Source organism: Temnothorax americanus, unplaced genomic scaffold (assembly GCF_048541705.1).
Source record: "Temnothorax americanus isolate GAGA-0224 unplaced genomic scaffold, ASM4854170v1 Scaffold26, whole genome shotgun sequence".
In the NCBI taxonomy this organism is placed as follows: Eukaryota; Metazoa; Arthropoda; class Insecta; order Hymenoptera; family Formicidae; genus Temnothorax; species Temnothorax americanus.
Window position 1 is genome coordinate 932,445 of NW_027509401.1, and position 18,554 is coordinate 950,998.

The 18,554-nt window shown below is 35.9% G+C and overlaps 1 protein-coding gene across 5 annotated transcripts in view; it reads left to right on the forward strand.

Moving 5' to 3' along the window:
* LOC143899276 (uncharacterized) overlaps nucleotides 1-18,554 on the forward strand; it is a 38,623-nt gene that overhangs the window by 7,851 nt on the left and 12,218 nt on the right. For 4 of the 5 annotated variants that reach the window (XM_077409465.1, XM_077409461.1, XM_077409464.1 and 1 more), the window contains 16 exons: nucleotides 37-373; nucleotides 550-822; nucleotides 924-13,621; nucleotides 13,720-14,074; nucleotides 14,164-14,412; nucleotides 14,485-14,628; nucleotides 14,692-14,976; nucleotides 15,088-15,260; nucleotides 15,325-15,424; nucleotides 16,536-16,699; nucleotides 16,833-17,054; nucleotides 17,156-17,409; nucleotides 17,479-17,639; nucleotides 17,716-17,986; nucleotides 18,082-18,324; nucleotides 18,396-18,528. In XM_077409465.1, the coding sequence (XP_077265591.1) occupies nucleotides 37-373; nucleotides 550-822; nucleotides 924-13,621; nucleotides 13,720-14,074; nucleotides 14,164-14,412; nucleotides 14,485-14,628; nucleotides 14,692-14,976; nucleotides 15,088-15,260; nucleotides 15,325-15,424; nucleotides 16,536-16,699; nucleotides 16,833-17,054; nucleotides 17,156-17,409; nucleotides 17,479-17,639; nucleotides 17,716-17,986; nucleotides 18,082-18,324; nucleotides 18,396-18,528 (16,062 nt within the window). The remainder of the gene's footprint in view (nucleotides 1-36; nucleotides 374-549; nucleotides 823-923; nucleotides 13,622-13,719; nucleotides 14,075-14,163; nucleotides 14,413-14,484; nucleotides 14,629-14,691; nucleotides 14,977-15,087; nucleotides 15,261-15,324; nucleotides 15,425-16,535; nucleotides 16,700-16,832; nucleotides 17,055-17,155; nucleotides 17,410-17,478; nucleotides 17,640-17,715; nucleotides 17,987-18,081; nucleotides 18,325-18,395; nucleotides 18,529-18,554) is intronic. The other variant, XM_077409463.1, reaches the window with a different exon arrangement.

The following is an 18,554-nucleotide window of genomic DNA, read 5'->3' on the forward strand; positions in this document are numbered from 1 at the left end:
AAGACATTTATGAGCGTTTTTTCTGCATTTCTTTAGGCCGAATGGAAATGCGTAGCAGCAAATGATTTCGGCCACAGCGTCACTTCCTGCTTCTTAAAGCTTATCATTCCCAAGCATTACAAAAAACCGAAATTTCTCGAAAGCTTACGCGCAATCCTATCGGAAGAAGGCGCTGTAAATTTAGAGTGCAAGGTTATCGGTGTTCCACAGCCAGTTTTAAAATGGTATAAAGACAACGTTGAACTCAAGCCCGGTGATATACATCGAATCATTTCCGGACAGGATGGCACTTGCTGCTTAGGAATATATACCTGCGAAGCTACCAATTGCATGGGAACAGTCAGTAGTTCCGCGTCTTTATTAGGATTCGAAGGTAATCCCTTTGCGCATTACACATAGCAATTTTAAATTGTATGATTTTTATAGGGATAATAATTTGTTTGTATGAAAAGTGAAAAGTATAAAAATTTTTTAGCGATTCCGTTACTTTCGCATTTTATATTGCTACAGTATCCCAAGCGAGCTTTATAACTTGATTTTATCTCACAGACAAAAAAGATACCAAAGAAATTCAGTCGTCAAATGGTCACGAACTAGCGAGAAATTTATCGTTGTCAACGATACATGAGGAACGAACGTCTCAACTGTATGACACACCGCAAACGGATCATTCTGTTACTTTGGACGAACGGGGCGAGGTGTCCTTTAGCTTTGACGGCAAAGAAGTATCAGTGAGCTTATACGAAACGCCTGATCTAACTGAGGAAGAGGCACTACAGATTGTTGAGATGTACGCCGATCAGCTGTCTGAGCATGTAACAGGTAAAAAATTTAACTTAATTTTTGTTGATTCACAATAAGTAAAATATAATAGTACACATATTAAGAATAATTATATATTAAAAGATTGCGTTTTTGTATAGAACACAATGTGATTGAGCTACCACCAATGAGATTTGTCAAAGAAACGTCTACGACCGGTAATTTGTTAATGGAAGCTGTAGTGATCGATGTATCTCCTGATTATTTTGTTAGCGCGGAAGACGGTGATGATTTACGGACAGAAGCTGATTTCGAAGATGTCTCCATTATGGACGATGTTACGCATGTTCTTTCGTCACCTGAACGCGATTCCCGAGGTTCCTTGAAAAGATCAGCTCAACACAATGCGAACGAGGACGAAACAGTCCCTAATAGGCCACCTCGAAAAAAATCATTGAGTCGATCAGCATCAAAAAGCGAAAAAAGCCAACGAATAGAATCTGAGAGTTTCCATAGCGCACAGAAAGACGAGCCACCATTGTCCCCGCTTTCATCTTTGAAACAGGATGACAGCGACACTTTTGCGGACGCTTTATCTTCTGCACATCTCTCCATTACAGAGAGTCTTGTCCAGAAGCACATGACATCGGAACACGAAACGGCAGATAGTAGAAAACGCAGTTTAAGCGCAGGAAGATCAACCGGTTCCAGTCTGGACGATGGAATCGGTGGTGATTCCTCTTTCGATTCAATGATCGATGCTCCTAAAAAAAAACAACGTAAAAAGAAGCAACAGAAGGACAAAAATAGTTCCGAAGAATATTCCAGCCCTAACGACTACGAGCGAAGAAGACGAAGCGGATCGGAAGATAAAGATGCGAAAATAAAACGTCAACTTATAGAATCAGTTGAGAAAATAGAAATGGCAGATAACAGAAACGGAACTGAAGCGGTAAAGGAATTAATTATCGAAAAAAAATTGTCAGATAATTTAAAAAGTGCGAAAGAAGTTAACAGTCATGTTTCGGAAGAGATTCAAGAATCGGCAAAAGATATTCTTTCAGAATCAAGAACAACTCTACGCAGGGCTTTGGAGATTTTTAATGAAAAAGTGCTCGATGCCACAAGTGCACCGCAATTTTCTAGTATTTATGAGCGGATTGACGATATACGTCAATTATTGGAGATTTCAGGAAGAACAGATGCAGACATTGAAACCTTGACCAATCTGGAAATACCTCTGCGTTCATTATTAAAGGAAATTAATGAAATTACATCAACGGAACATGTAGAAATAATTTGCAATATTCTCGAACCATTCATCGTTCAATTGTCACGTGTTATTGAAAATCTCAACGTACTATCTTTGCAACCAACGCTCGTAATTTTGAAAAATTTCAGCGATCCTATTTGTAACATTTCTAGCAGAACAAAAGAATTATCTTCGATAAAGTCAATCTCCGGTTTCTCCGGCAAGTTTCAAAATATGGCTGAGGCAATTGTAGATCCATTAATCGATATTCAATCGATGTTTAATGGGATTTTAAATTATATCGAACGACTGAAACTTACGGTAAATGGATCCACCGCAGCAAGTGAGTCACAACAAGTTTTAACACCGTCAAGTCTTGTTGCATGTTTAATAGAATTGAGAGAGTGCGTATCTCACACAGCACATACTGCGATGACGTTGAAAGAAAATGAGACATTAAACAGCTTGATGGAATTTAGAGATCCTTTATTGGATCTTCAGTCAATTTTAACGTCATTGCAGAGATGTACTTTTCGCGAACTTTCAATGATAAAAGAAATAAATGTTGCCATTTTAAAATTAAAGAGTGTCGTTACAACTATATTAAAAAATTCTGAAAATTACGACGTAATTTCCCGGGTAGAAGCGACTCTCAAAATATTGGAAGATACCGATGAACAAATGTCAAAATTAGTGGAACAATTATCAGAAACAGAAGCGATTCAAAAACACATGTTGAAAAATTTAAATATTGACCAAAGTTTAAGCAATGTGCATTTTGCTCTATCGTCAGTTTTAGAAAAGCAAGAAAAGCACATAGCCTCATATCATTTAATTACAAGTATTGAGGCATTACGTCAATCAATCGGGTCTTCGGCTGTTACAATCGCTAATTTGAAAAATCCAATCGATGATGAGATAACTCAAGAAATTAGCAAACTAAATGAATTATTGTTAAATCTACAAAGAGATTTATTAACGGAAAAGCACGAGCCACGAGAAGAGCAAATTCTTAATGATTTGATGAATCCTATTAGTATATTGAAAGAGATAGTTCACAATGTAATTGAAAGCAACTCTTCGATCGAATCAATAGTACCCATATTGGAATTGTTGGAAGATATAGAAAAGGATGCAGCTCTTATAGCGAAAGAAATATCAAAGGAAAAATATCAGGAAGAAAGTATCACACAATCTCAGAGAGAAAATACAGAAGAGGGAAGTAATTCAAAATCCAATTTGGCTAGTAAAATATGCCATTCTTTGGATCCTATTAAAAATTGGTTATCCGCTACATCCGAAGGCAGTGCGAACCATTATAAAGACGAAACAGAATCTGCACTGAGCTCAACAATCGAGGAATTGAAGAGAGATGTAAGTCAGATTGCCATTCAAACGTCATATTCTGAATCACCAAGTGATGAAAGTTTGATAAACGCACTGATTGATCTTCGAGAACCACTGGTAAGGCTTAAAAACGCTATTTCTACATATCACGAACCGGAAGATCTTTTAATTTTAGAAAACTTGGATTATCCTATGAAATACCTTCTGCAAATTACCATGGATGTTCTACGTGAACATGCGGAAGAAAAATCTCTACGGCCGATAATAGATATCATCGAACAAATTAAAAGTCAAATATCGGTTTCAATCAAAGATACTCTTTACCAACAAGAATTGGAACAAAATGCTAAAATATTTAACGTAGACACGAAAGAAGAAAAAGAAGAAGAAGGAGCTGATACTGCGTCTCGAGAAACAATTCCAGGTACTCTTATGGAAGTTACATCAACGCCACTTGAAGCCGGATCTATCGCATTGCTTACTGAGCAAACTGTAACAGAAAACAATTCTAAAAACATAACCCATGATATCGTTCCACAGACCATAAAGAACGAAAAGCAGGAAAGAGAGGAAGATGCAAGTAAATTAATCATTATTTTGTCCGAAACTTTGGAGAAACTTCAATTGGAGATAACTAATATACTAGAAGATTTCGAAGAATCAACAACACAAACTGCTACAATTCCTCAATCGCAATTAGCCAATTCCATGGAAGAGTTAAGAAGGACCATTTCCACAATACGCGTAATGACCGTCTACGGTGAAGAAACTGGTTTATTTGAAGAAAAGCTTAATCAGACATCTTCAGTACTGACTAACTTAATGCAGCCGCTGACAAACATGCGAAATCTTCTTTCCAAATCGCATGAGCTCGACGTTTCAGAACTTATGATACTGAATCGATTGACTCCATTGTTAAGTATAATAGAAAATAACGTGATAAAACAGATAATCGATTTCGCCGGTACAGATGAAAATGTAGAAAAGGAATTTGAGTTTCTTCTTTGCGCGTTAAAAGAAATCAAAATGGAAATTCCAATTGTAATTCAAGAAATATCATTGAGACGAAAAATTTTGGAATACCTCTGGGACATCTCGAAACCTCTGGAAAGTATTTTAGAACGCATGAGCGATCTAGAGAAAGCTGCGGAAGAAACTCTCGAAACTGACGTCGCGAATATTTTAGGAAAACCAATCGCTGCTCTTTTACAAGTTATCAAGATTACTATTCAAGAAGTAAATATGTTAGATCGCCGAGAACCATTGATTCTCGAGTTACGAAATCTTCTCGAACCTCTATTAGAATTTCATAGTTGTCTTTCAATGGTACAGAGCAGCCGAAGAAGTTTAGTTCCTGAAGCTTCTTTATTAGACGAGAGGAGAAGTGTTATTTTGCGAGCGGTCGACGGTTTGCGAAAACATGTTTGTCATATTGTCGAAGTGATCGCGAATATGGAAGAAGCCTTCTTATTTAATGAATCTTTGACGTTGCTCAATTCCGCGATTCTACAGGTACAAAAACAAATTGGTAAGACCGATTATTCGCGCCGATCTAGTAGTGCCAATATTTCTCTTCAGCATCGACTTACTGGCACATTGAATCGCTTAGCCAACGCTATAATAGCTGTAGAAGAACACGCTGACAAAGATACATATGGAATAGTGTACAAATGTTTGGAAGCATTACAGAAACAAATCTCTTTCGCGCAAACGCAATTTAATCAAATCGGTAGTGAATTAATTGACGAAGAGGCAATCGTAGAAGGCTTTCTTTATCCGACTAATCAACTTCTGTCGGCATTAAAAATTTTGAAAGAGAATACGCAAAAAATACCGTCAACACTTTTGCATAATTTAATAGTTCAGCTTCAAGAGCTAGCCGACTCTATCTCAGAACTAAGTTCTTCCCTATCGGTTTACAAAACAGGACTTGTCCAAGAAGGCGCTTCTGAAGGGGCACCGATCGTAGAGACTTTTTCTGCCGTTATAGATGTTTTAGATCACGTGAAAGATTCTATAACTGTCATAAAGCAGACAGTTGATGTAGAACAAAAAGCGAGCATGATTATCACGAAAGTAGAGAGTGTCATTGATGAAATTATAGAGGTATCGCAAGAAGAAATTGAGAGCGTAATGATGGTCACAGAAATACCGTCGTCTAAAGCAACAGTTCAAGAAGTTGCTCAATCTGATATTGAAGGTACACCTACAACGACACAAACGCCAGTTTTAGAAAATCTTGAAGCAATAATCCCCGTTGATCAAACGAAGGATGATCTGGCAGATATGAGAAAATACAAAGAAAATCAGAAGGAAACCGAGAGACACAAACATTTGACAACTGAGATATCAAAGTTTAATTCTGCAATAAGTAACTTGACACAGCCGTTAAAAGAGTTGATTAATTTTGTGAAGTCTGCAAAACAAGAATCTCTGATTTCAAAATCTGAGGAAAACAAGCGGAAAATACAAGAATTAACAGCATTAATACAAATTCTTAATGATCTACAAGCTACAAATACTTCTATTAAGACGGTAATAGCTTCCTCGCCCATTTTACTATTAGATAGCCAATTTTCTCATATGAAAGATATTCTTGCTGATTTTGAACGGGCTGTCAACGCGGTCATTTCCTTGACTCATGAAGGAATAAAACCAGAATTAAAAATAAATATCATGGCTTCTTTACTATTTATATCCAAACCTTTAGATGCTCTTGAAAATGTATTGGCATCTATATGTCAGACAATCTGTGAAGACAGATATATTGACAAGAACGGAGAATCATTATCTGCAATCGCAAAAGCCTTAATAGCATGTATTAACGATACCATTAAATCTCTAAATGAAGTGCAAATATCAAAATATGATAGTATTACTGACGAAAGAGAAACGGAAATAAAGGGAGAAACGAAAGTAAAGGAAGAAACGAAGGACATTGAAGAAACAACTGCGCGACCCCTCGAGGAGCTTATAGAAGCCATTATGGAGTCTCAGGAACGGATAAAATGTGATAGAACTTTGCTATTGGAATTTAGTTCACCTTCCACGGACGTGATCGAGACGAAAAGCATCGATAATTTAAAATCCGTAGAAGTAGAATTAAATGAAACACTTGTTAAAGAAGTAGATGGTTCAATGAAACAAGATACAGTAAAGACCTTACAACAAACATTAATATTTTCATTAGAATCTAGTCAAATCAAAGAATTACTTACTGAAAACGTAGGAGAGATAAAACCAGTAATAGAACCTTTAGAAAAAGTTGAAGAAAACTTAACAACAATTGATCAACAAAAGGTAGAAATAACTCAAATATCTGAAAACAGTATGATTCAGGAAGAACAAATAAAAGTTGAAACTTTGCAAACAATTATCTCTTCTCTTCAAGCATTGTGTAAGTCATTTGACGAAATCGGAGAAATGGAAGTTTTAGAATCTTCCGATAAGAAAACGGTCGCATTCTCGGCTTTGGTGGAACCGTTATTAAATTTACAAATTGCATTATCGTCGAACGTTACTGAAGATATTAAACAAAATACAGTGACGTTACTGAAGTTATCTGTCGTAAGCGTTTTGGAAGAACTACAGAAATCAATTGTCACAGTTCAAGAACAAGTTCAGCTTAATACTGTGGCTAAACCCAGTTCGAGTAAAACGTCTAAAATGTTTTTAGTACGATCGGTCATGGAACCATTAGAAGACTTGAGGATGTCAATTACTTGTATTCAATCTGACCCAACAATTAGTCAGTTTATCCAGCAAGAAGCAGAATTATCGAATGTCGAACAGATCACGATCCTGCAAAATCTTACTAAATCAGTGGTGCAACTTGGAGAAAGATTTACGTCTATTATTAATCAAGTAAAAATAAAATCTGTACCACCATTGCAAATAATTAAACAAAAAGATCAAGAGCTAAATCCAGAAATTTTACATAAAATTATTGATTCAATTCACATTTTGCGAGAAACACTCTCTCAAATGGAAAACCTTAATAGTTATGAAGCCGAATTATTAGAACTGCCAGAACAGAAAAGAGAGATTGCTCAGTTGGGTGCAGTGATAGACTCTTTGGAAAAATTAGAACAATCATTAGTTATAGGTACGCAACAAATTACAATCGCACGGGAGGAAGTTGTAAAAAAACTCGGCAAAAATCAAAGTTTGTTGGCAAATGCGAATTTAAAACCTGTGTTAAAAGAACTGAGAAATTCGATCATTGTAGTTCAGAAGCAAACAATTTTTAATGAAGATATTCCTGTATTAAAAACATTGAATGAAGCTCTAGAAAATTTGAAAACACCGTTAACAACGGTTGAAGAAGTCGTCGATCATATTGATAAAATTACTGAAGTTGAGGAAGTATCAACTTTACTATCGTTTGCAAAATCAGTAGAAGAAACAGCGAATCGACTAGTAGTTATAGCTAAACAAGATATAACAAACAAACAAGCAATTAGTGAAACTTCTCTGTTAAAAACGATGACTATTCCGATTGAAGAATTGCAAAGTGCAATATTAAAACTCGAAGATCGAGTATCTCAAACGTTGGAGACAAAGGAATCGATAAAAGCTGTTACTTTAGAATGTATGATACAACCATTGCAAGAGTTGCAGCAATCATTTTTAACTGCATCTTATCAAGAAACCGTTCTAGCTTTACAACGATTGCCAATCAAGTCGACATTGGACAACTTGAATAAATTCGTGGCAGTGATTCAAGATCAAGTTATGTTCATCCAAGATAATTTACTTGCGGACAAGAATACAGATGATTTGATAATACTGAAGGATTTCACGAGATCACTTGGTAATTTAAGAACATCGATGGTAGTTTTAGAACAATTGAATGCAATAGAAAACGCTGGTCAACAGATCGTAGAAATCGAGAATGCGTCCGCGTTACAAGCATTCGCCAAATCTATTGAGGAGTTCAAGAAATGTTGCTCCGTAATCGTTGAAAGACCGAGAATTATCGAAGCTTTTACGACAAATACAGAATTGAAACAATCAAATAAAATAGGTGCGCATCTTATAGAAAATATTATTACACCTTTGCGAATATTACAGGAACAGATTTTAATTATCGAAGAAACTAAAATGCAAGAATCTGAGATTTTGAATGTTACGGAAATAAGGAAACCAGTCACTGTCTTAAGCAGTCTCGTTGGTCCTTTACAACAACTTGAAAAATCTTTCGTCGCAACGGTGCAAAAGGAACATATTGTCGAACATGATGGGCACACATTAACAACTGAATCGTCTTATGTAAGTCTAGAGAAGCTTGCTCTACAACCTATTCTCGAGGAAGTACAAAGATCTATTGCTACTGTACAAGAGCACGTGATATTAGAAGCGGGAGATCATATTACATCGGAAGCAGAAACTGACGCTTTATTGAAATCGATTGCGCAGCCTTTAATAGATTTAAGAGCTTCTATCGCATCTATTCAGCAAGCGAGCGCAACTGCACCTGAGTTTTTAAATGAACTCGTACAAGAACAAAATGTTTCGGCATTGGAAACTTTTGCCGAAACTCTTCATAATCTGACGGAACGTATAGCAATGTGCAATCATCAGCAGATAATCATGGAGCCTGCGGCTGACACTATCTCCGAAGATGCCTCGTCTTTAAATACGTGGGCAGATGTAATCGATGAATCTTCTTCAAAAATTACGCGTCCAGTAGTGATCGATCAAAGCGCGATCGAATCTCCAGTCGAAATCGCAATATCGATGTCCGAAGATGAAAGCTCTAGCTTGAAAACATTAGCAAAGCCATTAACTGAATTACGAGAATGCCTAGCCTTGATCGTCGAAGAGCAAAAAGCAGTCCCGCCATACGATACGACAGGTTCTTTACCAGAAAAAGAAAATATTTCTTTGATGAAAACAATAGTACAGCCTTTATCAGAATTAAGGCATGCGGCTGCAATAATTATTCAAGAACAAATGGCCATTGAACGTGTTAATGAACATCCATTCGCCATCGATGATAAAAATGAATTTATTCTTCGTCCTTTGATAGAACCACTCGAAGAATTACGTCACTCTATCGCAGTAATACAGGATCAGATGTTGATTGAAACACCAACGAATCGATCGAAGAACGATGTCATATTGGGTGCATTGGCTGAACCTCTGTTCGACCTCCAACGTGCTATATCTGTTTTAGAAACACGAGTAATGTCGCCGGTGTTGGATGTTGAATCGATGCCCGAAGATGCAAGCAATAATTGGATTACGAAATGTCTAGCGACTCCTCTGCACGAAATAGAGAGATCGATTGCTGAGATTCGACAATGTAACATAATAGAACCTAAAACCATAATTGTGGAAGAGCGAACGAGAACTTTAATACCAGACTGGTCCATTATCGAAAAATTAGCAAAACGAATGGAAAGTATTAAATCAGCAATATTACGTATGGAAGATGACTCTGTCGAAATTCAAGTTCTTAAATCAATGGAAATACCACTTGCTAATGTGCAAGAGAATTTGACGCTACTAACAAGTAAATATAATTTGGGTGATGAAGAGAAAGAGAGTATCGATGCTTTTATCGAATCTCTTTCCAATTTTGAAAAATGTATTTTATTTGTCAAAGAAGAAATTATCGACAATGCAGTATCTAAACAATCAGATATGTTGAAATTTGATGCAATATCCGCCATTCTCAATATACCATTAACTGAATTAAAATGTTCTCTTGCGAATATAAAGAAATCGCCAAGCGTAAATCTAAACAATTTGGAAAGACCGTTAAAACTCGTGCAGAACGCGCTCGAAACAATTGTATCTATACAACGAAATAAAAAACTTTCAGAATTATCGACGAAAATAATAAATAGTATTTCAGATATTGACAAGTCAACCGAATCTATCGAAAATAAATTAAAGCAGCAACAGATGTCGGCCGTTGAAATTTGTATCGAATACGAAGCACTTGGAATATTGACAAAATCTTTACAGAATATCAAACAATGTATTAAACAGATACAAGAAAAACCAAATACTGCCAATTCAATGATTAGTGCTCTTCAGAAACTCGAGAAATCTATAGCTGTAATGCGAGAGCAATCAGCCGATAAACCATTGGCGGAATCGCAACATACGAACTTCAGTGTTCTTTCAAAAAATTTAATACCGTGCCTACACGAATTACAAGAGTCAATAGAAGCAACTAAAACATTATGGCGTGAAGAAACGGTACTAGATGGATTAATGATTCTTGAGAAACCAATTTGTAAATTACAAATTGTGATGAACATTATATGTGACCAGTCTTTGGAAGAAATGATTTTAATAATAAATAGATACAAAGCAGCTCTTCAAAAGAAATCTGTAAAGCAAGAAATAGAAGTATTTGAAAGTGAGACAGTTGTTGAAAAAGATGACAAAACTAACGAAACTGTGAAAGAAGAAATAGATGAAACTAAAATGGTAAAAGATTCAGCAATAATTAATGAGAAAGATAAAGTAAACGATAAAGACCAAGAAAATAAAAAAATATCAGAAAAAAGGAAAGAAAAAATAGAACGAGACGAAGAAAAAAATTACGAAGAATCAGTGAAATTAATACACGAAGAAGAGATTAATCAAATAAAAAATAAAAATGAGAAACGAAAGAAAGAAGACGTAATTCAAGAAATGCAAGAGATAAATAAAAAGCAAGAAAGCGAAGAAATTGAACGAGTAAAGGAAGAAATAGAGCAAAGTAAAAGAAGTATGAAAGATGAAAAAATAAAGCAAGATGAAAAAGAATGTAAGAAAACAGAAAAAACGGATAGCTTTGAAAAGCATAAAGAAACTGAAAAAATAAAGGAAATTAAAAATCAGCAAGAGAACATAGGTACAACTGAAAATATAAAAAATGGAATGGAGGAGTCCAAAAAACTTGTCGACGTCGGAGAAATGAGGAAAGAAAAAAGTGAACAAACAAACGAGGAATGTGTAGAAGAAAAAGAAGCAGAAAACAAACGAAAGAAAGAGCAAGAGATCGTGCAAGAGAAGAAAGAAATAGATGAATGTAAGAAAACTGAAACAGACCGAACCATCGAAGAAAAAGAAAAAAATAAAAAAATAAAAGGACTTAAAGATAAAGAAAAAAAAGAAGGGCAATCGAAAGAAAAGGGAGAAGAACAGCAAGATATAAAAGCTACTGACAAATTAAAATCGACGGAACAATATAAGAAAAGAGATGCAACTAAAGAGGAAGAAGAAGAAAAGCGAGAAAAAGACAAAGAAACTGATATAGCACAACAAAAGAAACAAGAACCTGTAAAAACAGAAGTTGAAATGATACAGAAAGAAAAAGAGAAGTCTGACAAGGAAGCAAAAGCCAAAGAAATAAAGCAAAATATAAAGCACAAAATTTCCAAAGAAGATGAAAAATTAGACAAAGAACAGGAAAATCTTGAAAATAAAGAATATGCTGCACGAAATCAAAATGAAGATGTTCAGAAAAAGGAAAACGCTAATTTGTTGAAAAAAGAAGAACAAAAAGAAGAAAAGACGAAGGAAAAAATCGAACAAAAGAAACAGGAGGCAATGGAAGAGATAAAAGAGGAAGAAAGCGAAAAAACAAAAGATCAGAAGACTGAAGAGTTTGAAAAGGAAAAAGAGAAATTGAATAAAAAAGAAGAGTATGTTGAAGAGAAGATAAAAGACCAAGGACTAAAGGAACGAGTAGAAGAAGTAAAGAAGCAAGAAGATGAGTTAAACAAAGAAAAAATTGAAAAAATAAAAGGAGAAGTTGAAGCAAAAAGTGAAAAGACTGGAAAACTGGAAAAGAAGAAAGAGGATTCTAGTGAAAAAAGTGAGATAAAACAAGAAGAACGAAAGAAAGAAGATAAAGTAGTTAAAATATCGAGGAAAGAGGATGAAGAACGGAAAGAGATAACTAAGGCTGAGGAAATAAAAATTGCAGAAGATAAACAAGCAAAGACAAAGAAAAATGTACAAGAAGATAAGGAAATAGTTAAGCAAGAAAAAGATAAAATGGAAGATGAAAAATTAGGAAAGATAAGAGAGGAATCAATAGAAAAAGAGAAAGACAAAATTGTTAAAACAGAAGAAATAATACAGCAGGCACAATATAGATGTATAAATGACATAAAGAAAGAAGATGATACAAACGAAAGCAGAACAGAATATAAAGAAATAAATGAAGATCAAGAACAAAAACAAATAAAAGAAAAACAAAAAGAAAAAGTAAGCGGAAAGGGAATCCAGGAATTAGCATTAAGAAAAGATAAAAATTTGCGTATGCAAATAGACGAAGATTTAAAGAAACAAAAAGGTGAGAAAATGCTTCGAAAACAACAGGAAGAGAGCAAACCGGAATTTGAAGAACTGGAGAGAGTGAGAGAAGAAGAGAAATGGAAACAGCGAAAGTCGCAAAGTGATGAAAATCGGTTATATATGAGAGAAGAGCGCATTAATAGAGGTGGTGAATGCAAAGAACAGAGAGAGGAAAACTATTATCAAGAGAGATATAATGATAAAAGGCTGCATAGAATAGAAATAGAGCGCTTGGAAAAGAATAGAACTGTGAGGCAAGCTAAAGATATGGCTGACTATGTATCTGATGTAGCGGACGAGGCAAGGCGCCAGAAAAGAAGTGAGGAAAAGAGAATTAGGAGAGATGAGACTGCTAGATTATTATGGGAAGAAGAACAAAGATTACGGAAAAGGCAAGAAGAAGAGAGATTCAGAAGTAGGCAGAGAAAAAAAGAACAGATAAGAGAGAATGAATGGTCCAGAAAACGCGAAAATGAATCCGATCGCTTTCTTAGGAATATGTTAGAGGTCACATGCAAGCCCGACAAATCGACTTCAATGCTTTTCAATGCCGATTATTCTCGAGACTATACTTTTCGGTTTGATTCTGGTATCCCAATGCTTTCTAGCACTTCCAGATCATACAGCTGGAGAGATTCTTTAACGTCATTAAATCGGAAAAGGCTCGACGACTATTGGGATTATAAATTACGTAGTCCTTTTATGGATAAGTATTATTTCGATACGGGGTCTTCATACAAAAGACGCAGAAAAAGAGAATATCGCATGATTCGCGCGAGGTCGATCAGTTTGCTGAAATACGAAGACTATTCAACCGGAGATAGCGATGCCACTATTGTACCTAATACGCGCGTTCGACCTCTTCGACGCACAAAAGCGAACGCTATCTCACGTATCAATTTCGACACTTGTGAATCTATTCCGTTTAGTTACACTGACATCCGTCAATGTGAGGTAATTATTCAATATCGCGAACTACTGCGCTTAATAAACACTACTGCTTTATAAACAAAAAGGAATCTCAATTTTTATAAAATTATTAACCATTACAGAGTCTTCCGTGGGACAAACCAAAGAAACCATCGTTTTGTACAAGATTGACGAACCGAGTCGTAGGAGTTGGAATGAGGACAAGACTGACCTGTACCGTTCTTGGTAATCCCGAACCACGCGTTTACTGGATGAAAGACGATCAAAACCTAGATGTATCGGACAATCGCTGTAGAATGCGATGTGAAAACGGTATGGCTTATTTGGAATTACACGACGCGCTTCCCGAAGACGCCGGAGTATACACATGCATAGCTGAGAATACACATGGCACTTCGACCACCGAATCTATCTTGAGAGTTTATTCCGATTATAAACCTACACATTCACCTCCAACTTTTGTCAAATCAATTAAAGGTATACACGCACAAATATAATAATATACGTTTTAACGTTTATTAATTTACATAAATTATTTCAATAATAAACCACTTTTTCTCGCACAGATACTTATCGACATTCTGATCGTAAGCTAATCCTGGAATGTCGTGTACGAGCACATCCCGTTCCTAAAATTTCCTGGCTGAAAGACGGAATGATTCTACAAGGCGAACGTTACAAACAGAGCTATCTCGATGATGATGTCTATCGACTGGAAATAGCGGATCCTGATGTCACAGATAATGGACAATATACGTGTCGCGCGGTAAACGAGTTACATAGTGAGGAAATGTCTCATATTGTTCGTGTTGAAGGTGATTAGGATGTTATATGTTATAAATTGATATATGAATGCGTCTGAATGTTATGTAATAATATAATTTTAGATTGGCGATCCGTAAATCAAAACGATCCACGTATGGGCAGCAAAGTTAGATCGGAATTTGCACCAAGACCACAGTTCTCCAACTTACTAAAGGATTACAGTGTTCCCGCTGGTGGAACTGTCGCTCTTCAAGCAGAAGTCAAAGGTAAATGAGACGCTTGTCTCAAAGAAATAAGTTACATATCAAATTCTTTTTAATTTATTATAGATATACCATCTCTGGAAGTGGAATGGCTACGCGGCGATCAAAAGGAGGCAATTACGATACCAAAAGCGAGAACCTTTGTAGAACGTGGACTTTACACGACAGAATCGGAAAGGGGTGCATATGTGTGTAGAGCGATCAATGATTATGGACAAGTGGATACGAGCGCTATCGATGGAGAAAAACCGGCGATGTTCGTCTCAAGACCTTCCAAGAAATCGATCGATGTGATCGTTGGCGAAGACATCAGTATATCTTTCCGAGTTAGCGGTATCCCTAAGCCTCGAAGTAAGACTCGACAAATTTCTCGTATTCACAAAGTGTAATATTAGTTTATTTTTCTTTTTATTTTCTCTCTTCTTTATTCTTTATCTATTTATTTCTTCTATTATTTTTTAGTAATATGGATGAAGGGATTAACAGACATTACGGGTGGACCAAGATCGTACAAAGAGAGTATTGATGATTATGTCAGATTAATATTAAAAAGAGTTATAGCTTCTGATGAAGGTACCTATTGCATTTTGGTTAAAAATAGATATGGCTGTGACAGAAGCTTCTTCTCGATCAAGGTGATAATCTTCGTAAATTTAATTGAAGTAAGAGAAACGTATAATCAGTAACGTATTCAAACAGGTAAAGCAACGTGCTAGGTCACTGACTCCATTATCAGATTGGAATTCAGTTACTGACCGCAACGCAGAAGAATACGACAACGATATGTCCCATGTGAAGAGTAAGTGGCTTTGCGATTATTTATATGCAACATTAACTATAAAAGAGAATGCTCGAGTAATATTATTATAAGATTTTCTAGTATTACTTGCATGAATTTTAATAAATAAACGCATGACGTATTTAGTAACATGGTAATAGATACTAACTAAAATGTCACAATATTATTTTATAACATATTCAAATTAGAATGACAAACAATCTACACCAACTGCAACATCGTACACTTGGCTTAAATTTTAATGGCTAAACGCCAATTGACGCCTGAACTATAAGCGGTCGCGCAAACTGACATCAATATATTTAGTTTGACTATTGTTAAATATATGTAAATATAATCTTTGAAATAAATGAACCGGTATCCTGAGACTGAGATGTAAGGCACTTTCAATTGAATTCAGAATTAGCACGTTCGCGAATTTGTACTCGTAATGTAAAATAAACACGACAAGAGAACATCCAAGTTTCCTTCATTCGAGAAACATTTCGAGACGGGTTATTTTAGTTTGCCTTCTTTACATATCTCTTACGACACACCTCACGAATTCCACAAATTCAAAATTCAGTCGTCATCTAAACGCGAGTCACTTCATATACCCTACTTTTCAAAACCTTCAGTTTTGTGCAGACGATACATTTGTGCCGATAAAAAATAATTTTGCAAAGTGAAAAATTATTTATTCATTTCATCGACATCAATATCTTTTAAGAAATGTTAAATCCGCCACGAATTTATTATTATTTGTATAACATTCTTATTGCATAATACGTTAAATATTTCTTTCTTTCGTTTTCTTTTTAATATCAAGACGCGATTTTTTTTATTTACAAGCATTAATAATTATACATCGCCAAGGAAACAAAATTTATTATAATGTCACATGATCATGGAATCATTATTAATGCTGAAAATGAAAATATTACTATTTCACGTTTGCGATGTTTTTGGACCAAGGATTGTTTAATTACTGACTTCTTAGAATATTTGTATGGACATCGAGGTTAGCAAATAAAGGAGTATTGTCTCTATAATAAATTTTCTTAAAAACAATTCTTCTAAATGTAACAGACACAATTAAACATTTGTAATTTGATATCTTATAATTTTTCAGACGTGCCCGGTCCGATTAGTAGCGAACCTGTTGCTATCGATGGTGGAAAAACCTGGCTATCATTGAGTTGGGGTAAAGCAGAAAGAAGAGGACCCGTACCGGTGATCGCTTATAAAGTCGAAGCTTGGCTATTAGGTAGTGACGGAGGTGCACGATGGGTAGAGGTAAAACAAAAAGAAAATGATTGATACTTATAGCTTAACAATACACACACACACACACACACACACACACACACACACACACACATCTTAACTTATTTTTTTCCTAAATCAAATAATTATTTATTCTTGTCAGCTGGGAGTTACGCCAATCAACGCATTCGACGCATTCAATTTGCGACCAGGTGGAGAATACAAATTTCGCGTAACACCGCGAAATCGTTACGGATGGGGCGAACCAGTTACGATGACGAATTCAGTATTGGTGACCGAAAGTACCGATCTTCCAGAATTCACAAAAATTCTACCAGGTCAATTAAAGGCTCTTGAAGGAGCGCCGGTAAAATTGGAATGTGAGGCAAGTTTATAAACAAGAACATAAATATATATATTTTATTATATTTTTAACTAACTCTCCTCATCTTAATATGTATATATATATATATATATTTCTTTTAGATTCGCGGTGATTCCAAAATAGAAATACGATGGTATCGGGAAGCAACGGAAATTAATCCATGCAATGATTCAAGATTTGCGATACATTATAATGGTTCTAAATGTTCTTTGACAATTGCAAATATTAAAGAGGATGATTCCGGAAGATACATTTGCGAAGCAAACAATAGGATCGGTAAAGTGTCGTCGTTCGCTAGAATTCTCGTTGTTACTGATCCAAAAATTATCGAGGCCGATGCTAAACTTAAAACGAGGTAAGTAAATGTACCATCTCGATACAAAAAAGTTTATAGTAATACAATCTGATACAATTTTGTTAAAAGTTTGAGCATCGAACCGGAAGACAGACCACCACACTTCACCATGAGGATACGCGACAGGCGAGTGCAAACAACTTATCCGGTAAGGCTTACTTGTCAAGTCATCGGACATCCCGCTCCAGAGATCACTTGGTACAAAAACGGAACGGAAATCTCTCAAGATGGTATAATTAGCTTATTCATTGACAATGTTTGACATGAAATTTCCAATTTCTTTTTGTTGTATGTTTTTTTCTTTAGATCGCCATATCTTTTGGGATGATGACTCAAACTTTCATACTCTGGAAATAATTCATTCCGCTCTTGAAGATTCTGGATGTTACATGGTGACAGCGAGGAATATAAACGGTTCGGTGTCTTGTCGATGTATCCTCGTCGTAGACAAAGGAATTCGAGCCTACATCGCACCGGAATTTCTTCGAGATCTTAATGCGGCTTACGCGATTCATTCGGGTGGTGAACTACGAATGTCAGCGCAACTCGAAGCTTATCCAAGTGTTGGTGTCGTCTGGTAAGCGATGATTACAATTAACGATACTCTCGCACATTTATAACAGGACTCGACAAAAAAATATATATATATTATAATCACATTCTTCCACGTAGGCATCGCGATGGTATTCGCCTGCGACCTAGTAGAAGAGCGATAATGACATTGAGCCACGATGGTACCGTCCAATTTTCTCTGGCTAATGTTACTATGCGAGACGCAGGAGTTTACAGTTGCACTGCAACGAATGTAGTCGGTCAAACTGAGACATCCACCAGAGTAGCTGTTACGGCCCCGATTCAGGATCAGTCGTCCATTGATGAATCATTCAATGTTGCGAGCACCAGTCCAGATATACCGTGAGTTCGATCATTGTAGCTCATTTAGGCGTATAGCAACGAAGTTGTGAACAAATTTGTTCTACTTTTAGATATTCGAAAGAGCCTCTTTTTGTCACGAAACCTTTATCAACTGAAGCGATCGAGGGCGATACCGTTATCATTCTTTGTGAAGTGGTCGGAGACCCTAAGCCGGAAGTAATATGGTTGCGCGATTTTCTCAAGGTAAACTACATGAATATTTTTCTAGT